Source organism: Scatophagus argus, chromosome 11, assembly GCF_020382885.2.
Source record: "Scatophagus argus isolate fScaArg1 chromosome 11, fScaArg1.pri, whole genome shotgun sequence".
Lineage (NCBI taxonomy): Eukaryota > Metazoa > Chordata > Actinopteri > Scatophagidae > Scatophagus > Scatophagus argus.
Window position 1 is genome coordinate 14,440,171 of NC_058503.1, and position 20,387 is coordinate 14,460,557.

The 20,387-nt window shown below is 40.8% G+C and overlaps 1 protein-coding gene across 3 annotated transcripts; it reads right to left on the bottom strand.

The window, feature by feature from the left end:
- Positions 1-231: 231 nt before the first annotated feature.
- Positions 232-19,349, bottom strand: si:ch211-39i22.1 (clumping factor B). 3 transcript variants are annotated; one of them, XM_046404436.1, is made up of 12 exons: positions 19,043-19,349; positions 13,008-13,087; positions 12,216-12,297; positions 11,784-12,185; positions 11,343-11,419; positions 11,050-11,197; positions 8,783-8,875; positions 7,045-7,071; positions 6,563-6,583; positions 4,074-4,190; positions 3,251-3,310; positions 232-3,132 (listed from the first exon to the last, which is right to left on the bottom strand). In XM_046404436.1, exons 1-12 carry the CDS (start codon positions 19,104-19,106, stop codon positions 3,104-3,106), a joined length of 1,200 nt encoding a protein of 399 aa, XP_046260392.1. In that variant the 5' UTR covers positions 19,107-19,349; the 3' UTR covers positions 232-3,103. The 3 variants fall into 3 exon arrangements, with proteins under 3 accessions (XP_046260392.1, XP_046260391.1, XP_046260389.1); XM_046404435.1 differs by having other exon boundaries at positions 6,563-6,580; positions 11,784-12,297; XM_046404433.1 differs by having other exon boundaries at positions 11,784-12,297.
- Positions 19,350-20,387: the final 1,038 nt, after the last annotated feature.

Below are 20,387 nucleotides of genomic sequence, written 5' to 3' on the forward strand. Positions count from 1 at the left end.
TTCCTATGAAGTAAAAGACTATAAATTATGTATTAACTGTAACAATACCAGCGCGTGAAAATCATTCTTTAAAAGACAGCAAAGCATCAAGTAGACCTACTGAGACAAAGTTTTGTTAACCTTTCCAAGAGCTGAATAAGGTAAATTCATGTGTGATATTATAGCAAAAAACCAAACACACATGCACACCAGACAAAGATATTTGGCAGGGGGAGGAAAAGAAACACCGACTCCCACGAAAACTGTTTAATTGACTCCTCAAACGTTATTTACACAATTCAAGAAGAACAACACAAGTGCCAGATGACAAAAATAAAGAAGACAGTTTCTACGCAAAACAAAAACACAGAATGTTTAAATAAAAAAAAGAAGAGTCACTAGTCTAAATCAGGAAATGAATCATCTATATGATTAATGAATCAAGATGTATACAGGATAGGAAAGTGCTTCTCCCATAGATATCATGTGATCAAAATCACTTGCAAAACATCTCTGGCTTGATTCAATCTTGATTTCTGATGATGACACTGTTCTTTGTTTTCCTTGCTGGAGTATTCAAGAGTTGACATTATAAGGCAGGACTGGTCAGCACAATGATTGATGCCCTAAAATTATCTGAGAAGTGCACTTCAGGACCCAAAGAAGTCTAAGATTTCTTTGTTTTACATTCTTGCTCGGATGCTCCAATCATTTGTGTTTACAGGGAATGTGACTGCCTTGGGACTTAATGTAGATTGGACCATGGGGCTCGAAACACAAGCAGGCCTTGTTAGATTTTTACAGATTTACTGTTCTTTCAGTCTCATTTCCATCAGATCAGTCCCTGCAAGGTTTCTGAATGTGCACTGCAGGACAGCAGAGAGCTTTTATTGATTCCTATTATGCTTACTGGACTGGATGAAGTGGGTGGGTACTGCATTCAAAGGAGTATTTTCTGTTCTGAAGGCATCGGTGGCTGTATATGAAAGCTTGCTCTATTATGAAACAGGTACTTTGTGCATTATCACTCCATACAATTGTAGCAGATGCAGTAAGAGATTTCAGATCCTCCTGTTCAGTGTTGTTCAGAAATTCGGTCTATCACAGGATACGGGATAAGGCATTTATAAACAGAGCTTTGACCCGGTGTCCAGCCCCCAGTTTATACAGTAGGATTAATTGATATATGACATCACAGACTTTTAATATTTCTCATCTTGAGGCTAGGCTGTTAGCAACAGTCTCTGTCCTGTATTGCAGCTATATGGTGCTTTACAAGTAACACAGTTTGCACGAACTGCAGCACGACGCAACCTCTATCACCCCATTTCAAAGTTTAAAGGGAGTAGAGCAAGTACAAAACTGCAAGGCAACAAAAAGACATTCAGAATTTAATGGGGGTTTTTTTTGTGCTACAGTGGCCCAAAAAAACCCCAAAACAAAACTATTTTTTTTGGGAACGCTGCTTCTGGGGCATTTCACAATAATAATCACAAAATACCACAGTAAACAAGTTGCCTCACGTTGCCTAAATGTAAAACTCCTATAAAAATCACAGGTGAATGGAAATATGAATGATACAAAAACACTGTGACAGCAAATGGCCTGCTCAACCGAAGAGACACACGGCGAGGAGAGTTTTACGTCTGAGGCTGGTAAGAGTTTGGAATTCAATATTGGTTGAGGATAAAACACTGGAAACAAAACAGCAAACTGGCCCGATATGAACACATGTCACAATAAGGTAACAGCCTCACATATATGAGACTTTTCAACCAGGGAATCGATCATTTCTGAGCTGATTAAACATTCCTCAGTTATCTTGCTCATGTATTTTGATACATTCATTTACTCTTCTGCCTGTCCCAGCTCTCCTCTCTGTGTGTCTGTGGATTGGCCAAGCCAGGATGTGTCAGTAAAAGGCACTATAGAGGAGAAATTACTGCATCACAACAAGACTGACACACACTACATCAGAACAACGTCTATTACATTTCTGCGTTAGCTCTTTTGAATTTGGCCATGTCAAGTGAACATACATCCACCGACAGAAAAATTGTTGGACTACACTTCACTTCAACTCACCTCAGTACGTCTTACGATGGTTAAAAAAATTCTTTAAATGTTCAAAGGTGGGGAGATCATTTGCATTGTTGTGTGTTTAATTTGAAATGCCACAAGTAATTTATTGAACTGACTGAGGAGAAGTGGTCGTCACCCAACAGAATTTGTAACTAAGCCCCCTCCACCCATCAAAAATGACACATGCACAAACACAAACACACACGCACACACTGTGACATTAGTGGCCCACTGAATACACACACACACACACACACACACACACCTTGGACCACCTGACAATTCCCAGAATCCTAGGATTATAATCTGTACTATTTTTCCTAGCCACAATCCTGGAAATACAGTGGTAGGTACTGAATCCCCCTGTTATCCGACTACCCTGCATTTATTCCGCAGGAAGCAACATTAAAAAGGACAAAAATGCTTTATTTTACAGTGCCGGTGGATTTTACAAATCATATGGGTGGCTCAAAGAATGAAAAATGACAAAAAATCCACTTTTAAGAATCCAGTACAAAGTTAAACATCTACAACATCGATATCTGTCACTGGTTTATATTCACACTGAATTACTAGAGCTGAATATTAGCCATAGAAATAAAATAAAAATAAGTAGTTCTTTAATTTAGACATCTCATGGTCAGACTTAATCTAAGATTTAATCTGTTTATCGTCCACTCTTAAAAAAAGTTGTTGGATTTGGTTTAAAGTAGAAAGTTTGACCAATCATTTTCATAAATTCCTATGTTCTAACAATCATAAAAGCCCGAAGGTTCACATATATCTACTTGCTTTTTCTTATCTACCTCATCTCATTTTTCCCCACACATATGCACACACAGGAATGAATGTACATATGCCCATTCATACACACAGATCAACACACACACATGCACACACATTCAAACAAACAGAACACACACACACAGCCCTGCTCTGGGGCCTCACAGTAATTTAGCTCTACAGACAGCAGAGCCTAACAGTGAGATTGCCACTTTGCTTGCCCATTGCTGGTCCAGGCAGTCATGTGATCATTGCTGGTCTAGGAGGAGTTCAACAGGTTGCTGAGGACTGCAAAATAGTGAAAAAAAAACAAACACTTGTTTATCTTGTGTGTTTGTGTAATCTCAAAATGCATGTTGGTATTTGTTTAAGTGTGTGTGTGTGTGTGTGTGTGCTTGTGTCCTACCTTGGGGGTCTGCGTTAGCTTCTGTTGTGTCAGCTTTGCGTGCAGCTTCTGGATCTGCTTCTAATTCAAAAACACAGAAAGATAAAATGAAGCAGATGAATCATCACCTGTCAGTTTGGATTTCATGAGCACTGACTGAACTGACCATAAATTATGAAAGTAAAAACACCCAGAGGGAAATTCTGAGGATGCTCTTGTTTCTCGCTTCTAACTGCTTATTATCACCATTGTGAATTTTTTTTTTCTGGTTTAAAGCTCCAGTCTACTCTAGTCTATCCGTTTGATGTTGGTGAAGCAGCTGCAGGCTGTACATGTGGGTTACACTATCATTTACAGTCCTTACTCTCCACTGCTGAGGAGGAATCATTCACTCTCATGAATACTGACTGACCTGTCTGAGAGATTTGCAGTGGAAAAAAGCTAAACTAATTTGTTAAATAAACAGCTGTCACCACAGTACGATCCTTATTCTGAATTTGACTCTTGCCCTGCATTGCTTAAGCTCAGTGGTCTCCTGTTCATGTTGTCTGTAAATGAAAACTTTGCTGAATCGGTAGCACGTTCTAAGGGATAAAGCTGAGTCTGCTGAATCTTCAACAAAGACTGCTGAGCTCGGAAAGACACACACACCTGCACTCGAGCCTGCCTAATGCAAGGCACTATTAAATATGCTGGTAGCTGGATTAAAAGGCCAAAATGGCAGGAGAAAAAGAAAAATCTTGGCTCGCAGCTAATTTTGTATGTAATCCAGTTGAATTTCAAGCCTACGTACAGCGGCCAGGTGTTATTTAGCTGTTTGTCAATTACTCCAGAGGATAATTACCCTGTCTGTTTTTGAAGCACAGTTTCTTCTTCTGATAGGTGAAGTATCCAGCAACTGCTCCCACTGCAGCCACAACAATTCCACTCAGGATGCCTGCCAAAGATCCAGAACCGGACCCTTTGGGAAACAAACAAAACAAGATAATTGACACCAGAGCTAGAAATCTGTTTGTCAGTATCATTTCTGACATGCCATTTGAGCTCTAAACATGTTCGTTAAGAGCAGTCTGCCATGATACCAAACTGAGCAGACCGTGTGATCCCTGCTTTTGGAGTTTGCAATGTTCGCTTATTACCGCTTGGTGCCATTTTGCAGCGGGAACAGTGAATGGCAATTCAGCAGCAAGGCTCAATGGCATGACATAATGTGTGTGTGTGTGTGTGTGTCAAAGGGAGAGTGTGAGAAAGAGGAAAGAGAAAGAGAGGGGGAGAGAGATCATCTTGTTCCAGCATGTTCTAATCTATCCTGTAATTTAGACCCCTGAAAGCATTTACAGCGACAGCACACATTAAAGCTACAATAGTGACCAGGATAAAATCCTTTAAAAATACTCCACTAAAAATCCTGCATTAAATATCTAATCAAAGTAAAACCAGTAAGTATTTTTAGCAAAGTACTGTAATATAGTAATATATAGTATATACTATATACTATATATTACTATATTATACAGCAATGGTAATACCAGTGCAAAAGTAAATGTAATTATTCACTTCATGATATATTGTGAATATACTGTGAAGATTACAGATTAGACCATGAGGCAGTGCAAACTTTGCTGCTTAAATTAAATCTGGGACAAAAATATTCAAAAAATCTGATAGTATGGATTGTTCTCATTTATGCTTCTTATACAAATGGCTCTTCATTGTGCCCACAGTGGCTTCGGTCAAGACGGTCAAGGCTTCGGTCACAGAGTAATAATGGCAGGATATGCTGAAGTCACAAGGGAGAAAGAGAGAGAGAGAGAGAGAGAGAGAGAGAGAGAGAGAGATGGAGGGGAAAAGGGGTGTTGTAACACACAAAAGAATAAATGAGTACAGCAAATCCAGTGATAAGCAAAGTTAAAAGATCATAAAAAAAACAAGGGAGAGGCATGAGTCAAAGAACTCATGTAATTCAAGATAACCGGCGAAATGTAAATGAGTCACGAAATGAAGTGCAATAAAATGGAAGAATGAGGTGAGTCAGTGGGAGGAAATAAAGAGCGCAGATGTGTATGAACATGCATGTGCACAAAGGCAGAACCCACAACACGGACGCACCAGTTTGTCTCGGCTAAAAGATCGTACAAACACACACGCACATAAGGTGCACATACACACATAAAGGGATAAACTGACAGACAAGATGCACTTTGGGACTATGGAAAGACCAGTGTATGGGAACCACATGTGGTCAGCAGACATAACCCTTATCACATTTATATATGCTACATGACTGGAAGGTCAGAGAAAACCTGGTAGAGCTGCAGTGATAATTATACCTGTAATTATTACTTACTTGTACCTACTAGCTTACCACTTACTACCCGAGTACTAGATTTTTTAAGCATGGTTTATGAAGTTGACTGACTGACTGACGCACTGATAAAGTAAGAGCCACAAATTGACCAACTGACTTAAAACACAAAACGTTTGTTAAACTACATACATCTGGGAGACATGACAGACTGCTTTACAATAGGATTTATGTCAGCTCAGACTGCCTGGATCCTTGTTTCAAAAAGCTTCCTGTTAGAAAATGTTGACTTCACAGCTGTATGTGTCCGGCTGGTGTACTCAGAAGTACTCAATGATTCCACTTACATGCAGTATCAGCTTTTAAGCTAAATTTTGCCGATTGTGTGATATGCATGAGTGCACACAGTTAGCACACTGTCTCGTGATACTCTCCTGTTGCTGAAATGACCAAAGTATTTAGACATCCGCTCTTGGTTAAAAATCTCTTCTGTATCCGTGTCTTTGTCTTCACAACTGCTAATATAATTTGTACTACAGTCTAAATCTAGACAGCAATCTTTGTTGGAATCAAGTATAATACAGACTCACTGTAGTCATTCACCTCAAGTTTCATTACCTTAATGTTGCCTTTTACTGATTTTTTTAGGCATTGTTCTGTTTTTCTTTGAGGACTTTGACATTAAGTCCCACTAGTCTTCCCTATAGCACTTTTTAAAAAGTTTTTATTACAATCACATTACAAATTTTAGAACGAGTTACTTAAAAAGTTCAGTCATTGCCATTTAAAGGCACAACCACTAATCGCTATTTTTGTCCTTCACCCAAACTTGTCATTAATGAATTTATACAAAGACACTTATTGAAGTTTAAATGAAAGTTCAAGCGTTTGTAAAATGTCATGCAGCAGCTGCACCTGCCAACGCTTCACATGACAGGAGGCAATACGGGGGAATGCTCATGCTGCATGTCGGTTTGGGGCAGCGTGACTTGTGTTCAAAACAAAAAAAGGGACGCAGGATAACTCACCTTGGCCTTCAGGTTTGTCTGCTGTTCAGAACAGAGGACACACACACACACACACACAGTTAGTAACATTTACATACTGGTTTTATCGGTAATGCTTTGTGGTAAAACATATCTGGAATGACAACAACAAAGTCAAGTGAATATCGCTTCCATCGCATATAGCGTGGCGACATGTGAAAATTAATACTAAACTGCTCTTAAAGAAAGACAGTTTCTAACATTGTTTGACCAAAATAAAACAGGAGAGTTTTTTGCTTAAGAATTTTCTGCTGACCATTGCATCCTGTTTTTAAGGTCTGAGATGTGCCAGTAAAATCCTGTGTGTTTCAGAGCTATAGGAGTCTCACTAAAGGTGCTGTGGCTGCAAAGGTGCTGTTGCATCGGACCAGGATTTGTGTAATGTGTACTGAAGATGGCATGATGTGATTATTTTTGTCATTTATCTACGCATTTTGGGCATGAACACAAAACAAATGCCTTACCATCTCCTGTGGCGCCAGCAGAATGTGCTAAAGGGAGAGGAAAAGGGAGGAAAATGATTAAAGGAGGGTGGAGAGAAAAAAATTATTGTTTCAAGCTTGAATGTGTTAATGACGCACAAAACGCATTGTGGACAAGACGGAAGAGAAGAAGAGCAAGATTATTTTCTTTGTGGTAGTTCATAACCTGCAAGAATTAAGTCCTAACCACACACACACATAACCCGTGTGATGTGTCCCTGGAGGAGCTTTTATAACACCACAGAGATAATATATCTGAGGGAGAAACACACCCTCTGTGTGTCTCTCTCTCTGATCTTTAATTCGATAAACAGTCCTGTTATCTCCTTCTCCACTGGCAGTTTGAATGAACTTGTGACATCACGACTACCCTCAACTTGCTTCAACTCGACGAAGCTGTTAATGACAGGGCATTAAAAACGAGCGCCTTTCACTAGATTATAATGATTATACCAACTTAGATGAATCAGCTTTTGGGTGGGGAATAAAAGGTGAGTGTTGAGAGAAGCTGTGCTGGCTAAATCAGTGTTGAAACTTTGCTTTTAAATTGCTTAATGTCTAGAGATTAAACTTTCTCAACTCGGGAGGTAAAACAGGTCAATTGGCTCTCCTACAATATCCTACAATAAAAAAAAACAAACAAACAACAACAAAAAACAAAACAAGAAATGCACAGCCTATGAGGTACTGTCTTGAAGTGCAACGCATGCTTCAAATGATTTAGTGGAGGTGTAACTTTGTAGTTTTCATGCCAGACTTCAGCTGGAACGCCAGATGCATAAAGACGGTTGCCTCTCAATTTGGTGTGACAGCTCATAAGGCAGTGTTAAAACCACTCTAAAGTTAATGACACATTTAACTAAATTATGCTGCATGTTTACATTTTTATAAAGTCACTTATTTCGGTATTTATAAAGAAATTAGATTAGCTCAAAGTCCACATCCTGTTGTACTTTTGCAAGTATTGTCAAGAAGAACTATTAGGATTTTGTATGTATTTGTCAAAACATCTGAGAAAAAAAAATACTTTAGGCTAACAAGCACAAAGAGTTAATGTAATGATTTTTTTCCATAGAAAGGAGATGATGCTGTGGTAAGTGAATTTCCCCTCTGTGGAATCAATAAAGTTCATCTTATCTTATCTTAAAGAGGGCTAATCTCACTGTTCCAAAGAGTTTCATACTGCATGAAAAGTGATAAAGGAAGCATCCATAAGATTGTTGTTACAAGGAAAGGGATTATAATTCCATAAAAATGGAACAGAAACTGGAGAAGGCCTGGCTTTCAAATTATACTGCACTACTGCACTGTTTCAAACACGGTCCAGAAAGTACATTTTTACATTGAATATACATCAATTTACTGCTTTTTTAAATTGGGAAAAATCTAATAAAATTCTGGATAATTATTACAAGTATTTCTGTCTCTTTCAAACATGTATTTATCTTTTAATACCTCTACCTTCTTCATATGTTACATATATTTATTTCACTTGATTTGTATGTCTGCCATTAATTTGGTCAAATTCTTTGTATCCTATCCTGTTGTCGATGAAAATAATAAAAATAGAAAATACACCAGAAGTATCCCTTCATCAGTACCTGTTTTTAACTTCTAACTGTGTACCCAAAGGTTTTGCGTGTATCTTGATGTACTTAGGGAAAATTTAAGATCTTGCTTGCAAAAAAATCAGCAACAAGTGATATAAGTAGCTACTAACCCCCACTTTCCAAACTGCCGCTGTTTCCTGACTGTGATGGGGTGTCCCCTGCAGAGTTTTCTGGTAGAGCATGGCTCAGGTCAAATCCAGCACCTGAAAATATAATATGACATCACTGGTGACAGAAATGCAATATTTTCTTTTCCCCTGTCCCCGCCCAAAATGGATATCTTCCAGAGGTTCCCCAACACTGCGTCATCTCTCTAACATGCTATACTAACTGCAGCGTTCCATGTTAAACTATTTAATGGTAACATGAGCTACCATCGAAGCACTCCCCACTTCAGTCCCTCGTGGGCCCTAGAAAATGTCCTGCAAGGGTGTCCTGAAACACTACCTGCTGGGCGCCTCAGTGATCTTGTGAACTAGTTTTGACAGGAACAATACTTGAGCCTGACTCTGTATTCACTGCGGGGAAAACCCAAGTGACTTCAGTCAGTGTACAAACAGTTTTAGGCTGGGCAGGGCGAGGTAGGATCGCTGAATTACTTCACAGCTGAGGCACAATTACCCAGTGACCGACCTTTTCACCACAATGCTAAATCATAAAGAGAACAAGCATTGTGACGCACCATTTGTCACCGATGAGTACATGAATGTTAAGTAATGAAACCATTTTTGATCCAAGTTTTACTTATCTGCTAAGAACCTTGTCTTCTTCTGTACTTCTCTGGCCTTTCGATTAACTTCATCACCTTCTCCTCTCTTCTCTCTCCCTTTGCTTCTCTCTTTATCTCTTTCCTCTTTGTTTTTACACCTCACTGTTCCTGTACTTATCCTCCCCTCCCCATTCACTCCTCTCCTCTCCTTTCTTATCTCTCTTTCCATTTCTCAACCCTTTTTAAACCACACAAGGAAATGTTCCCCTGCCATTTATTACATGGAAGACATCTTCCACAGAGACCATTTCCTTGACATTGAACAGCAACCTCCCTTTCTTAGTTGTGACACGTCCGTAGAAAAGCAAATGACCGGCCAGACATAAAGTTACAGTTGTTGAATGAGGGAAAGGAGGATGTGCTGCTATAAAGCAGGTAAAGGCACACAACAACACAATTTGGAACAGGAAATGCTGAAATTAGATAAGCATAAAAGGGAGAAAGCAAGAAATCAAATTTGTAAAACAAGAGATAAAAGAAAAAAGGATGATATTTTGGTTGTAATAAAATTACGTCGAGATAATTTGGGAGGCTTCCTTACCCCATGCCGCCCATAATTCAGGAAGTAAAACTGGGTGGGGAGAATCCCACCTCATACCCTTCCTAAGTAATTTATGCTTTTTAATAGAAAGGCACATCTGTTTCACATTCAATTGTCTGGAAAGTTGGGAGTTGTAGCAAAATGTCACATGATATCTGATGAATGTAGAACATGTACATTTTTTCAAATGACCGATAACACAAAATGAAGGGTCAGTATTCCTGGGGTCAGATGATGACACAGTGGAGATCTAATATGTTTTCAAATACTGTAGTGAGCGAGTGTAGTGTCTGATTTTGAGGGGAAATACCCAACAGAGGCAATCAGCCAGTTTAGCTCAAACATTATCCACAGTGAGTGGAGCCTTAAAATCTCTTTGAGCATGACTGTAAAGACTGTCAAGCTATTTCTCACTCAGGGGATTTCAACATTTTTTGCCTGCCTGGGGCGTCAACTGAACAAGTTAGCTTCTTTGCGAATTCATTATTACCGAAATAAACAGTTTTTTGACTGTGTTGTTCTGGTGTCAGTCAGATATACAAGTAATTATTTGTGGTACACCTTGTAATTTGTCCAGCAGTTGTTGATGTTTATATACTGTGGCAGAGTCATTAGGTAGAACTGACAGCCGAGGGGAAAAAAATCAAAAAACTCTTCGTATTTAACTCTGGTGCACCAACTTCTGCTCTAACTGTTGACAAAGAACAAAATCATGGTTTGATAAAAAAAAACACTTAAAATCTGCTTTGCATAATGAACAGGTGGCGCCATGTTTCTGTATCAAAGACTGTAGAAAAAGAGAAATGGCTGTTGAATCTCATTCGCAGTTCGTCAAATACCTATGGTCTCAGTTTGTGGTTCGCTAAACTAAAACAACCTGGAAATAAGACTTAGCAATCTACCTATACAGAAACTATCTGTCTCCGGTGCATTTATAAAGAGCAGCATACAAATCCTGTTCATGAAACAAGCATGGTAATTCCTGCTTCTCCATAAATGACATGTATCAGTGATGTGTCAGTGTGTGCAAGAGCGTGCAAAATATCCACCTAAACATTTATTCTTACCTGCGGGGGCATTGGCCTCCACCCCTGATCTGACCGCTGGTACTATTTCTGGTTCTGGATTTGCTGTGGGTTGTGCACCAGCAGCTGGATCAGTTTGTTCCTCCTCATTATCTGCTGCAGCTGGATCTGCATTGCCATCAGGTCCACTCTATTAAAAATGTATTATATAGCATATCAATATCAATATCAGTGCTGTACACTGTGTTATGACTAGAATTGGTTAGATTACAGTGCATTTGTTCAAGCAGGTTTGAATAGGATGTTGTTTAACATTTTCTTTAGCTGTTACTGACCTCCTCCTGGGCAGGCTTAGCATCACTGCTTGAGGAAGGTGTTTCCTCTTCATCAGCTGTTGGAACAGCTGTAGGCTCTGGGCCAGTCAGTCAACCAGAGAGAGGCAGGTATTAGATCACCATTTATTCAACATATTAAATCCTGCGCTGTGATGGCTTATGTTATTGCACTGCTTAGTTGTAAGCTGAAAGTGAAACCACAGAGGTCGAGAAAGTATTTCGCCACACCTTGGCACATTGACGTGATTAACAGAAGGTAATGTAATACCTAAATGGGAAGAAACCAATGCCGAACCTCGGGGGGCTCTGACTGGCCTCATACTGAACCAGTAGATTAGATTTGCTCTTGATATTGCAATTATTGTTAATTCTCAGCATAAAAATAGCCCTGCTGGTGTAGGAGAGTACAGAGTGTTGTACTAAGAGAGTAGAGAAGGTCACCTTTTGGAGTATCTGTGTCTGTGTCTCCATCAGAAGGAGGATCTGGTTGTGCATCTACATCAGAAGTAGGATCTGGCTGAGCGTCCGGATCAGACGGAGGATCTGGCTGTGCATCTACATCAGAAGTAGGATCTGGCTGAGTGTCCCCATCAGAAGTAGGATCTGGCTGAGCGTCTCCATCCGAAGTAGGATCTGGCTGTGCATCTCCATCAGAAGTAGGATCTGGCTGAGCATCTCCATCAGAAGTAGGATCTGGCTGAGCGTCTCCATCCGAAGTAGGATCTGGCTGAGCGTCTCCATCCGAAGTAGGATCTGGTTGTGCGTCTCCATCAGAGGGAGGGTCTGGTTGTGTGTCTCCATCAGAGGGAGGGTCTGGTTGTGTGTCTCCATCAGAGGGAGGGTCTGGTTGTGTGTCTCCATCAGAGGGAGGATCTGGTTGTGTGTCTCCATCAGCAGGAGTTTCGGCTTCAGGATCAGCATTGGACTCAGGCTCAGTCACCATTGGTGGTTGTTCCTGTATTGAGCATAACATATATATCTCTTGAAGTGACATTTACATAAAGTTGTTGTTTGGGCAAAACAAATTTCTAACAACATTCCCTCTTAGCTACATCTGGTTGGGGGGGTATGATCACTAACCATCTCTTTCTTTTACTAAGAACTCCTTTGTATGTTGCAATACAAGCTCATATGTCAGATAGAAAAGGTCAGAGTCACACAGCTGCCATTTTATTTCAAGCCAATAAAATTATCCTACATAAAACTTTCTATACCCAGACAAAAACTAACATGAGGCACACATTCAGCCATTTTCTCCATCTTGGCTTATCAAACGACGGCCTCGGTGACCTTGACTAGATGAAGATTGAACTGAGAGACTGTGACTCTGAAACAATAAACAATTCAGGTGGCCTTGACCTGAATGTGGGCCCTGAAAGTTGGTGAAAAGTATTTATTATGTCAGTAGAGCTGTTTCGAGAGGGTCAAACCACTGATAACCACAGATAAAAGTTTATCAGAGTTTGGAGTGAGTATGTAGGCCTGAAGACAAGAATGTTTGTAGTTTACACCAAGGAATTATTTGGACGTCCACTTATTCAGCTATCTGTTTTTCAACATACCGTACATTCACAGATCCATTTCTCCGACAGACATTGCATCAGACATCCACAACCTTTACTGAGCTAAAAGACAGCCTGATTTTGAAATATGTCCTTTCTTCACCTCAGGTTTCTGGTCAGCATCAGGATCTCCTTCATCCTGTGGCACTGGGTCTCCCTCAGGGGCTGTTTGGTCAGCATCATCTACACAGATATGACAAGAAAGAAAGTTATATTAAAGAATAATGGGTGGGGAAGCATGCTGATGAACTGCCTGCTGAGACATTTGAATTTCAAAAACCTTGCTGCTGAAATGAATATCCCACCACTCACAGAAACCAGTGCAACTTTCATTTCCTCTTTTGAAATGACAGAACATGGAAGACACCACGACCAAAAATTCACCTTATGCAATTTGACAGCACAACGTCCCTAAAACTGACTATAATGACCAATATTTTGTGTCATAAATAAGCAGAAATATTATAATTCTAACTTAAAATCATAGCAACAGCACTTAAAGGCTGGTAGAGACAGTGTAATTGGTCATTTAAAAAGTGCATCCATCTGTTACCTTTTACAACTATTAAAATCATCTGACTGAATGTTCATTATGACGTTGTGGTTTCAACACATTCTCTGACATAACTACCTCACCACCGACACACACACACACACACACACACACACGCAGCCACACCCTGATCTGATTGGTGCCTGATGTTAACTCCCCTGCCAGAACTGGATGACAGACGCATTGATCACATCTGAGCTGCCTCAACATCATACGAACTCCCGACCTCAGCACTGGCATTGCGAGTCAGTACTAATGAGAAAATACAAAGAGCGTGTCTTTGTCACTCTGTGTGTGAGAGGACCGTGGTGTTTGTGTGTGCTTGAGCCGTGCTGTGAGATTCCCCTGTTGCATGTGAGCAGCTGAAACAGCAAAGTGTGCTCCGACTTGTTCGTTCTCTGCTGATTTCAGCAGCGCCCTGATGCTGGTTCATCCGGGCATTGCCTTCTTCCAAATACACGTCCAAACTATTAACTAAGACATATAGCCATCTAGAAATTATTATAGCCTGAGTGGGTGTTGCACTTTCTTCTGGCAAAACTGTGATTGGAATGGACTAAGAAGAAGGAAAAAGGAGAAGGCAAGATGGGTGCCAAATACTACAACAAAATGAGAGTGAAAAATGAGATATATCAATCTTATTACTTAATAAGACTTCTCTGGCCAATCAGTCTTTCTTTACATTCTCACAGAAAATGATTCATCTTTTTTAGCAGATGCTCTTTGGCAAGTGAGACTGCAATGACAGATCAGTGCGCTTGCCAAGTGAGATTGTATCAGAGTCAGTGAAGCCTTGAGGGGGATCGGCACGAACACATCTGAAGTATTTCCATCACACCGTAAATTCTCTGGAGGCGAGCAGCACCGGTGACACCCTGGATCCTTTCAAACACACAAAAACACACACCAGAAACAAGATCCATTCACAGAGAAGTAAGTGCACACAAGCATGGCTGAACACACACCACATATGCGCTCACGCACAGACACTCTTTGTTTCTCCATATCCCTGTTTTTCCGGTGAATGTCACTGTACCAACTTGGTGTCCAAGACAAACACCAATCAGTTTGATTTTTCTAACGGCTTCGAGCTGTTTGTGGGCCTACATGTGTGAGTCCAGGAGCTGTTTGTATGGTTGTTTCTCTTACGCTCTCTTCATGCTTGTGATAAAACATAAAAAACTGGACAAAACTATAAATAATGCAAAAGCGCATCTTGACTTCTGCACACATTTTGTTGTTCATTTGTCAGAAGGGGATCTCTGATGTTGATCATATGAGTGTGTGTGTTTGTTTTCATACATGGGACATGTGTAAATGAGTGGGCATTGTGCTTACATGCACATGTGTATGAAGTATGTGGCTCTCATGCAACTCGTGCGTGCGTGTGTGCCCGATAAAGACTCCCTCTTTCTCTTGCCCTTCCATAGAACATTCTGTTCCCATCTATCAGTTTGCCACTTCCTCCTCTAACTACTTCCACTACAAACACACAGCCATACATCCCCCCACCCACCTACCAACCAACCAAAACACACACATATGCGAACAACCTCATAAAAACAGTTTCTCCTACCCTTTCAGTCCAAACATACAAACAACCACATGTTGGCACACACGTAAAGGTTCATGTGCACGGGCAAGTTCACACTCACTCTCGCACTTTGAGTAAGCCTGTTTTGTGTTAGTGCAGCAGTGAGACAAATTGGTGCACACACAAACCCCTCTCCCTCCTTCCCTTACTTAAGTCTGTCTTGCCTCTTTCCTCTCTCGTTCTTTCTCTACGAAACTCTTAACTCCCTTTGTTTCTCTGCCACTGCTTCCCCTTGAGGCTGATGAGTCATCTGCATGTCTCTGACATGGCTGCACGCTATTGTACACTGTGCAGCATGTGCAGTGGTAAAATGGCAAAAAGGCCCCCAGAGAAAAACTCTGGAAAACTCTAAATCAAACCAGTTTACACATGTGGGAAAACATCTGATCTTCAGTTACATTTTGTTCTTTTAAAATGCCATCAAGTGGCTTGGTGGATCGATTAACACATTTGCCAGGCACAGGATGTAATGAGCCACAATCTATTCTGTATTAAATATATAGTTGGTATTGATAAAACATTATTACCTTTGTAAAAATTTGTGGCTGAGCTGTTTGGATTCAATTTTATCAGTGTAGCTAATGAAGAGTGTAGATCACTTTAATAGCTACTGAATTATCTGCATCCGCTCGCTATTTATTTCTTCATTTTGCTGAGAATTAGATAAGGAGATTGATGTCACTTTCACTGTCTGTTCCATAAATACCGAGGGAAAGCCAGGAGCCTTTAGCTTAGCTTAGCACAAGGACATAATGAAAACAGGAGAAAACAGCTGGCCTGTTCAAAGGTAAGAAAATCCTCCTACCAACACCTCTGAAATTCACAAATTAACATGTTAAACCTCATCAGAGGGGTGACAGAGCGTTAATGTTGACCGGGCGTAGTAATTTCTCTTGCCATGACTGAGTTTATCGAAGTTAACAATCATGTAAAATAAACTAACTTGCAAGCTTCAGAGGTGTTGGCAGGTGTGCCTATGGACAGAACCAGTGGAGCAGCTTGCTGTTTTCTTGTTTTCAGGGTTTCAACTAAGTTTACAGGTGTCGGCTTCATATTTACTGTAAAGAAACAAGAGCGGTATCGATCTTCTCATCTGACTCTTGAAAAGGAAGCCAACGGTGCATTTAACACAAGGGACGAACTACCGTGTTCCCTTTGACCTGAACTTTAACATTCATTTTGGTGTGTGAGGGGACAGAAAACAATCGCCGCAACAGACAAACATTCATTGTAACCTAAAATTTTACTGACTGAGTTTAATTCCATATTGTAAACTTTAAGTGAAAAGAAATGACCCAAAAATGTCTTAATAGTGTGATATGATACATATGTATGCCAAAAAGCAATTTGCAAAGGTTTTTGAGAGCTAATCGTGATATTCTCCCCCTGCAGATGTAAAGAGAGTAGTTTTATTCTTAACAGGAAAATACAGCTGTGCCTTTTTCGCTGAATGTCCCATCACGATGAGCATTTCTTGAGTAAGCAGAGCCTCAGAACATACTAAAACAGATGAAGGCTGGGGCAACAAATTATGAACAATATAAACATGCATTAAATCAGTAAGCACTTTTAGCAAGTTACACAATGTTGGCCAATACAGCACAAAAGCTGCACTTGAAGTTTCTTACACTTCATAGAACTGTAGTGGTGCTTGATTTCAATGTTAATGATGAGGTGACATATGACATCACCTATTACCCTGGCAACCGCTGCCACTTCCTCATAGGCTGAAAAGTAAATTTGTTCCTGTCATATTCTCCTTTTTGGGAAATCACAAAAGAACAAAGAAGTAAATTCATTGCACTTTTAGTTATGTAACACGGAGAACTGCCCAGTCCACATTACATAAATTGGAGTCTGAGGCATGATATCAATGCCAAAGGGAGAGGACCTTCGTTTTCAGGCTCTTTTGGCTCCTGCCGTGAGATTGCGTGAGGTGTGCAGTTGGATGACTAATGATGTGTGTACATGCATGTGCTTGTAACCTATAGGCAAGCTCTTCCCTGTAACAGTAAGCCAGAAACTGTATGTGTGTGTGTGTGTGTGTGTCAGGCGATACAACTGCACTGCCACAAACCATTGTTCTGTGAGGTATGATCTTATTGTGTGTTTGTAGGACAAAGTGCTGTGTTTACCTCAATCATGTACACCTTAAAACTTCCCCCCATGGGAGGAGACAGTGAGAGTGAGTGTGTGTGTGTGTGTGTGAGAGAGAGAGAGAGAGAGAGAGAGAGAGAATGTGTGTGTTTCACTTATCCAACAAGAGTGATTTATGTTTTGGTAGTTTAAAATGTAAACATGGACAAGTCTGCACACACACACACACACACACACACACCATACACATCACACAGCTCTTTTTCTGATGCCTTTATCTGCCTCTAAGACACACACACACACACAAATTAAGCACTCCCATACTCCCACATGCTCTGTACCTTAAAGTTATAGCCCACACCCTCCCACACACTTTCAAACACACTTTCACACACACACAGATGCTGAGGGCCCTGGGGAAGAGGAAAGTGCTGAAACTAGTTGTGTGTGTTGGGTGTTGTCTACAGCTGGAGCTGGATCTAGTTACCCAGACACTCCCTATCCTTCACTTACATAGCTCACACACACCGTACTTGATGAGCACACGTGTGACTCACTTAACACCTCAACTTTTTTCAGTGTAGCCACGAAGTGGTGTATACACTCAAGGCAAACACACAGGATTTCCCACACCAAAGTACACCAACGCCTTAGAGAAAGGATTCAGTTCAGCAAGCAGGGGGAAAGAAGTGAGTGTGGCAAAGAGAAAGAAAGAGAGAGAATATGTGTGTGTGTGTGTGTGTGTGTGTGTGTGTGTGTGTGTGTGTGTGTGTGTGTGTGTGTGTGAGTGTGTGTGTTTGAGTGTGTGTGTTTGAGTGGGTGGTTCCGCTCTTGTCTGGTAATAAAAAGTAAACCGGTGGAGTGAGTTTACCCCCAATCACATCCCCAACGAACCAACGTTCAACGGAAAGTCTGTTTGCATAATGATGATGAGGCTCACTGTTAATGTCTACTCAAAAGAAAAGTGTCTCTCTCACTCATCCACTCCCTCCACATCTCTCGCTTTTCCCTCTGAAAGGGCTGCAACGTTTCCCTTTTATCTTCATCCAACTTCCCTTCCAGTTTCCCCTCTGTCTTAACGGCGTCTGTGTTTTCCTTAATGCTTCCTTTCTCTCCCTCTGAGTTTTATTTGAAAATCTGAAATTACTGTATGTGCCGCGGGGAAGGGCAGGGACCCATGGGCCTGCTGAAAACGAAGGAAGAGGAGAGAAGCACAAAATGAAGATACAGAGAAGAAAAAAAAAACAAAGAATGGAGATTTAAAAAGTGACAGGGATGCAAAGAGGCAGATAAACACACAAGAGGAAAGGAGGATAAAAAGAAAAAGAAAAAGAAAATAAGAAGAAAATATTTATGTAAGGACAAAGGGTTTACCACACCCTTTTAGGCTAAAACTCATGTCCAAAAAGATATGGCCACATTATATGACACACCTAATAATCTCTGGGCTGCAGAGGCATGAACAATCACAGCACGGATGACGGGTGCAGAGCTGTTTTTATTCATGTGATCGGAAGAGATTAAGACAATCAGACTGCAGAAAGGTGAATTGAACTGACATGCCGACAGGAAGACAGACAGACAGACAGACAGACAGACTGGCAAAAGAGACCCAGTCGCGCACAACCACAGACAGACACAAGCATGTATGGATGAGAAATTGGACTGGCAGTGGAGGAGTGCGAATGTGGGAAAAATAGAGTGAGATGAAGATGACTAATAGAAAGACAGACGGACGGAGAGAAAGACAGATAGATGGTTAGATAGATAGATAGATAGATAGATAGATAGATAGATAGATAGATAGATAGATATCTGAGGTGCATGTTAATGAACAAAAACGTCTGCATACAGCTGAAGACTGGGCTGATCTAATTGGAAAATAAATCATTACCTTGTGCCTTGGCGCCTGCAGCCAGCAGGCTCCCTAATAGCAGGATCCACAGGTATGACATCATGGGAACACGGTGTTCTGGCTGCGCTTGAACCGGGGCTCAGACTCCCTTTTTTCGGCCCTCAGACAGTACAGTTGGCCGGCTCTGGGGTTTGAAAGGTGGATCTGGAGGGCGTGTGCGTCGTTGTGCCGGTACTTTCTTGCGCGTCTGATCAAGCCCGTGGCGTCTCCAAGGTGCACAGATGCTCGACTCGGTGCGCGCCTCCGCGGATCTGCCGTCCTCTCCTTTTGTCTGGATTGGAAGAGAAGGTCCAGTCTTTATTAAGGTGGGCGTGTCTCTTCTCCCAAATACAGGGCAGGCACCGCAAGGCTGTGCGCGGTACCGAGAAGGCACTACCTCCTCAGCTGGCCAGCAGTGGTTTTATTAACACCATTTCGATTCTGTGGCCGTTACCAACGCTTTGGATTGACGCTCGACCTTATAAACCCCGCGTTTACGTCTATAAGCACCTTTTCAGATGTGCTGTTTCATCCAGTTCGTCGTTCTTTAGGATACTGAGAGCAACAGTAGTTGTTTCCTTACAAAGACATTAAACAACAGATATCCTGCTGTGTGTGCGGAGCTTTACCTTCTAATTGCACTGAGCGTCTCTTTCATTTTAATAACAACTACATCATTGACAAGATACATAAAGGGATTAAAGGACATATGTGAAAATGTTTCTTCCCTGTCAGCCTTCCCCCAGCCTGTAAAACATTTCCATATAGTTATACATTAGCTATGATTTAGGTAGTGCCTTCCTCCAGCCTAATAAGCGCATGGTTTGCTTGGATTTATTAAAATATCAGGTTTGTGGAGGGTACACTACATTGCTGGATTTGGGAAATTGAAGGCTTTGGTCTGTTTTGAATGTTAAATTAATGCTAGGTTTCCATTTTGAGTAAACCACACATGATCTCATGCAAACCGAGCAGTAGGTGGATCTGAAAAGAGAGCATGTTGTTTCCCTCCGCTCAGACTCCTCTCGTCTTCCTGTCACCTTGGTGCCAAATTGAAGGTTTTACTTTTGAAGGTATTAATCGGTAGGCGGCGCCGTTTATTCATTATTTCATAGTTTACATCTTAAGACATTTATGTATAACAAATATATTTAAATTGTATATAAATATCCATTCATTCAAGATCACCACATTCAAACCAGTCTCAGGTGAAGTCCCTTATTTTTTCCATGTTATTATTATTATTGTTCAGTCGTCTCTTTCATATTGGACATTATAAATTGAAAATGGCGAAGGGGATGGGTGCATCTTTTAAATCTTTTATTATCAGGCACATGATTAATTA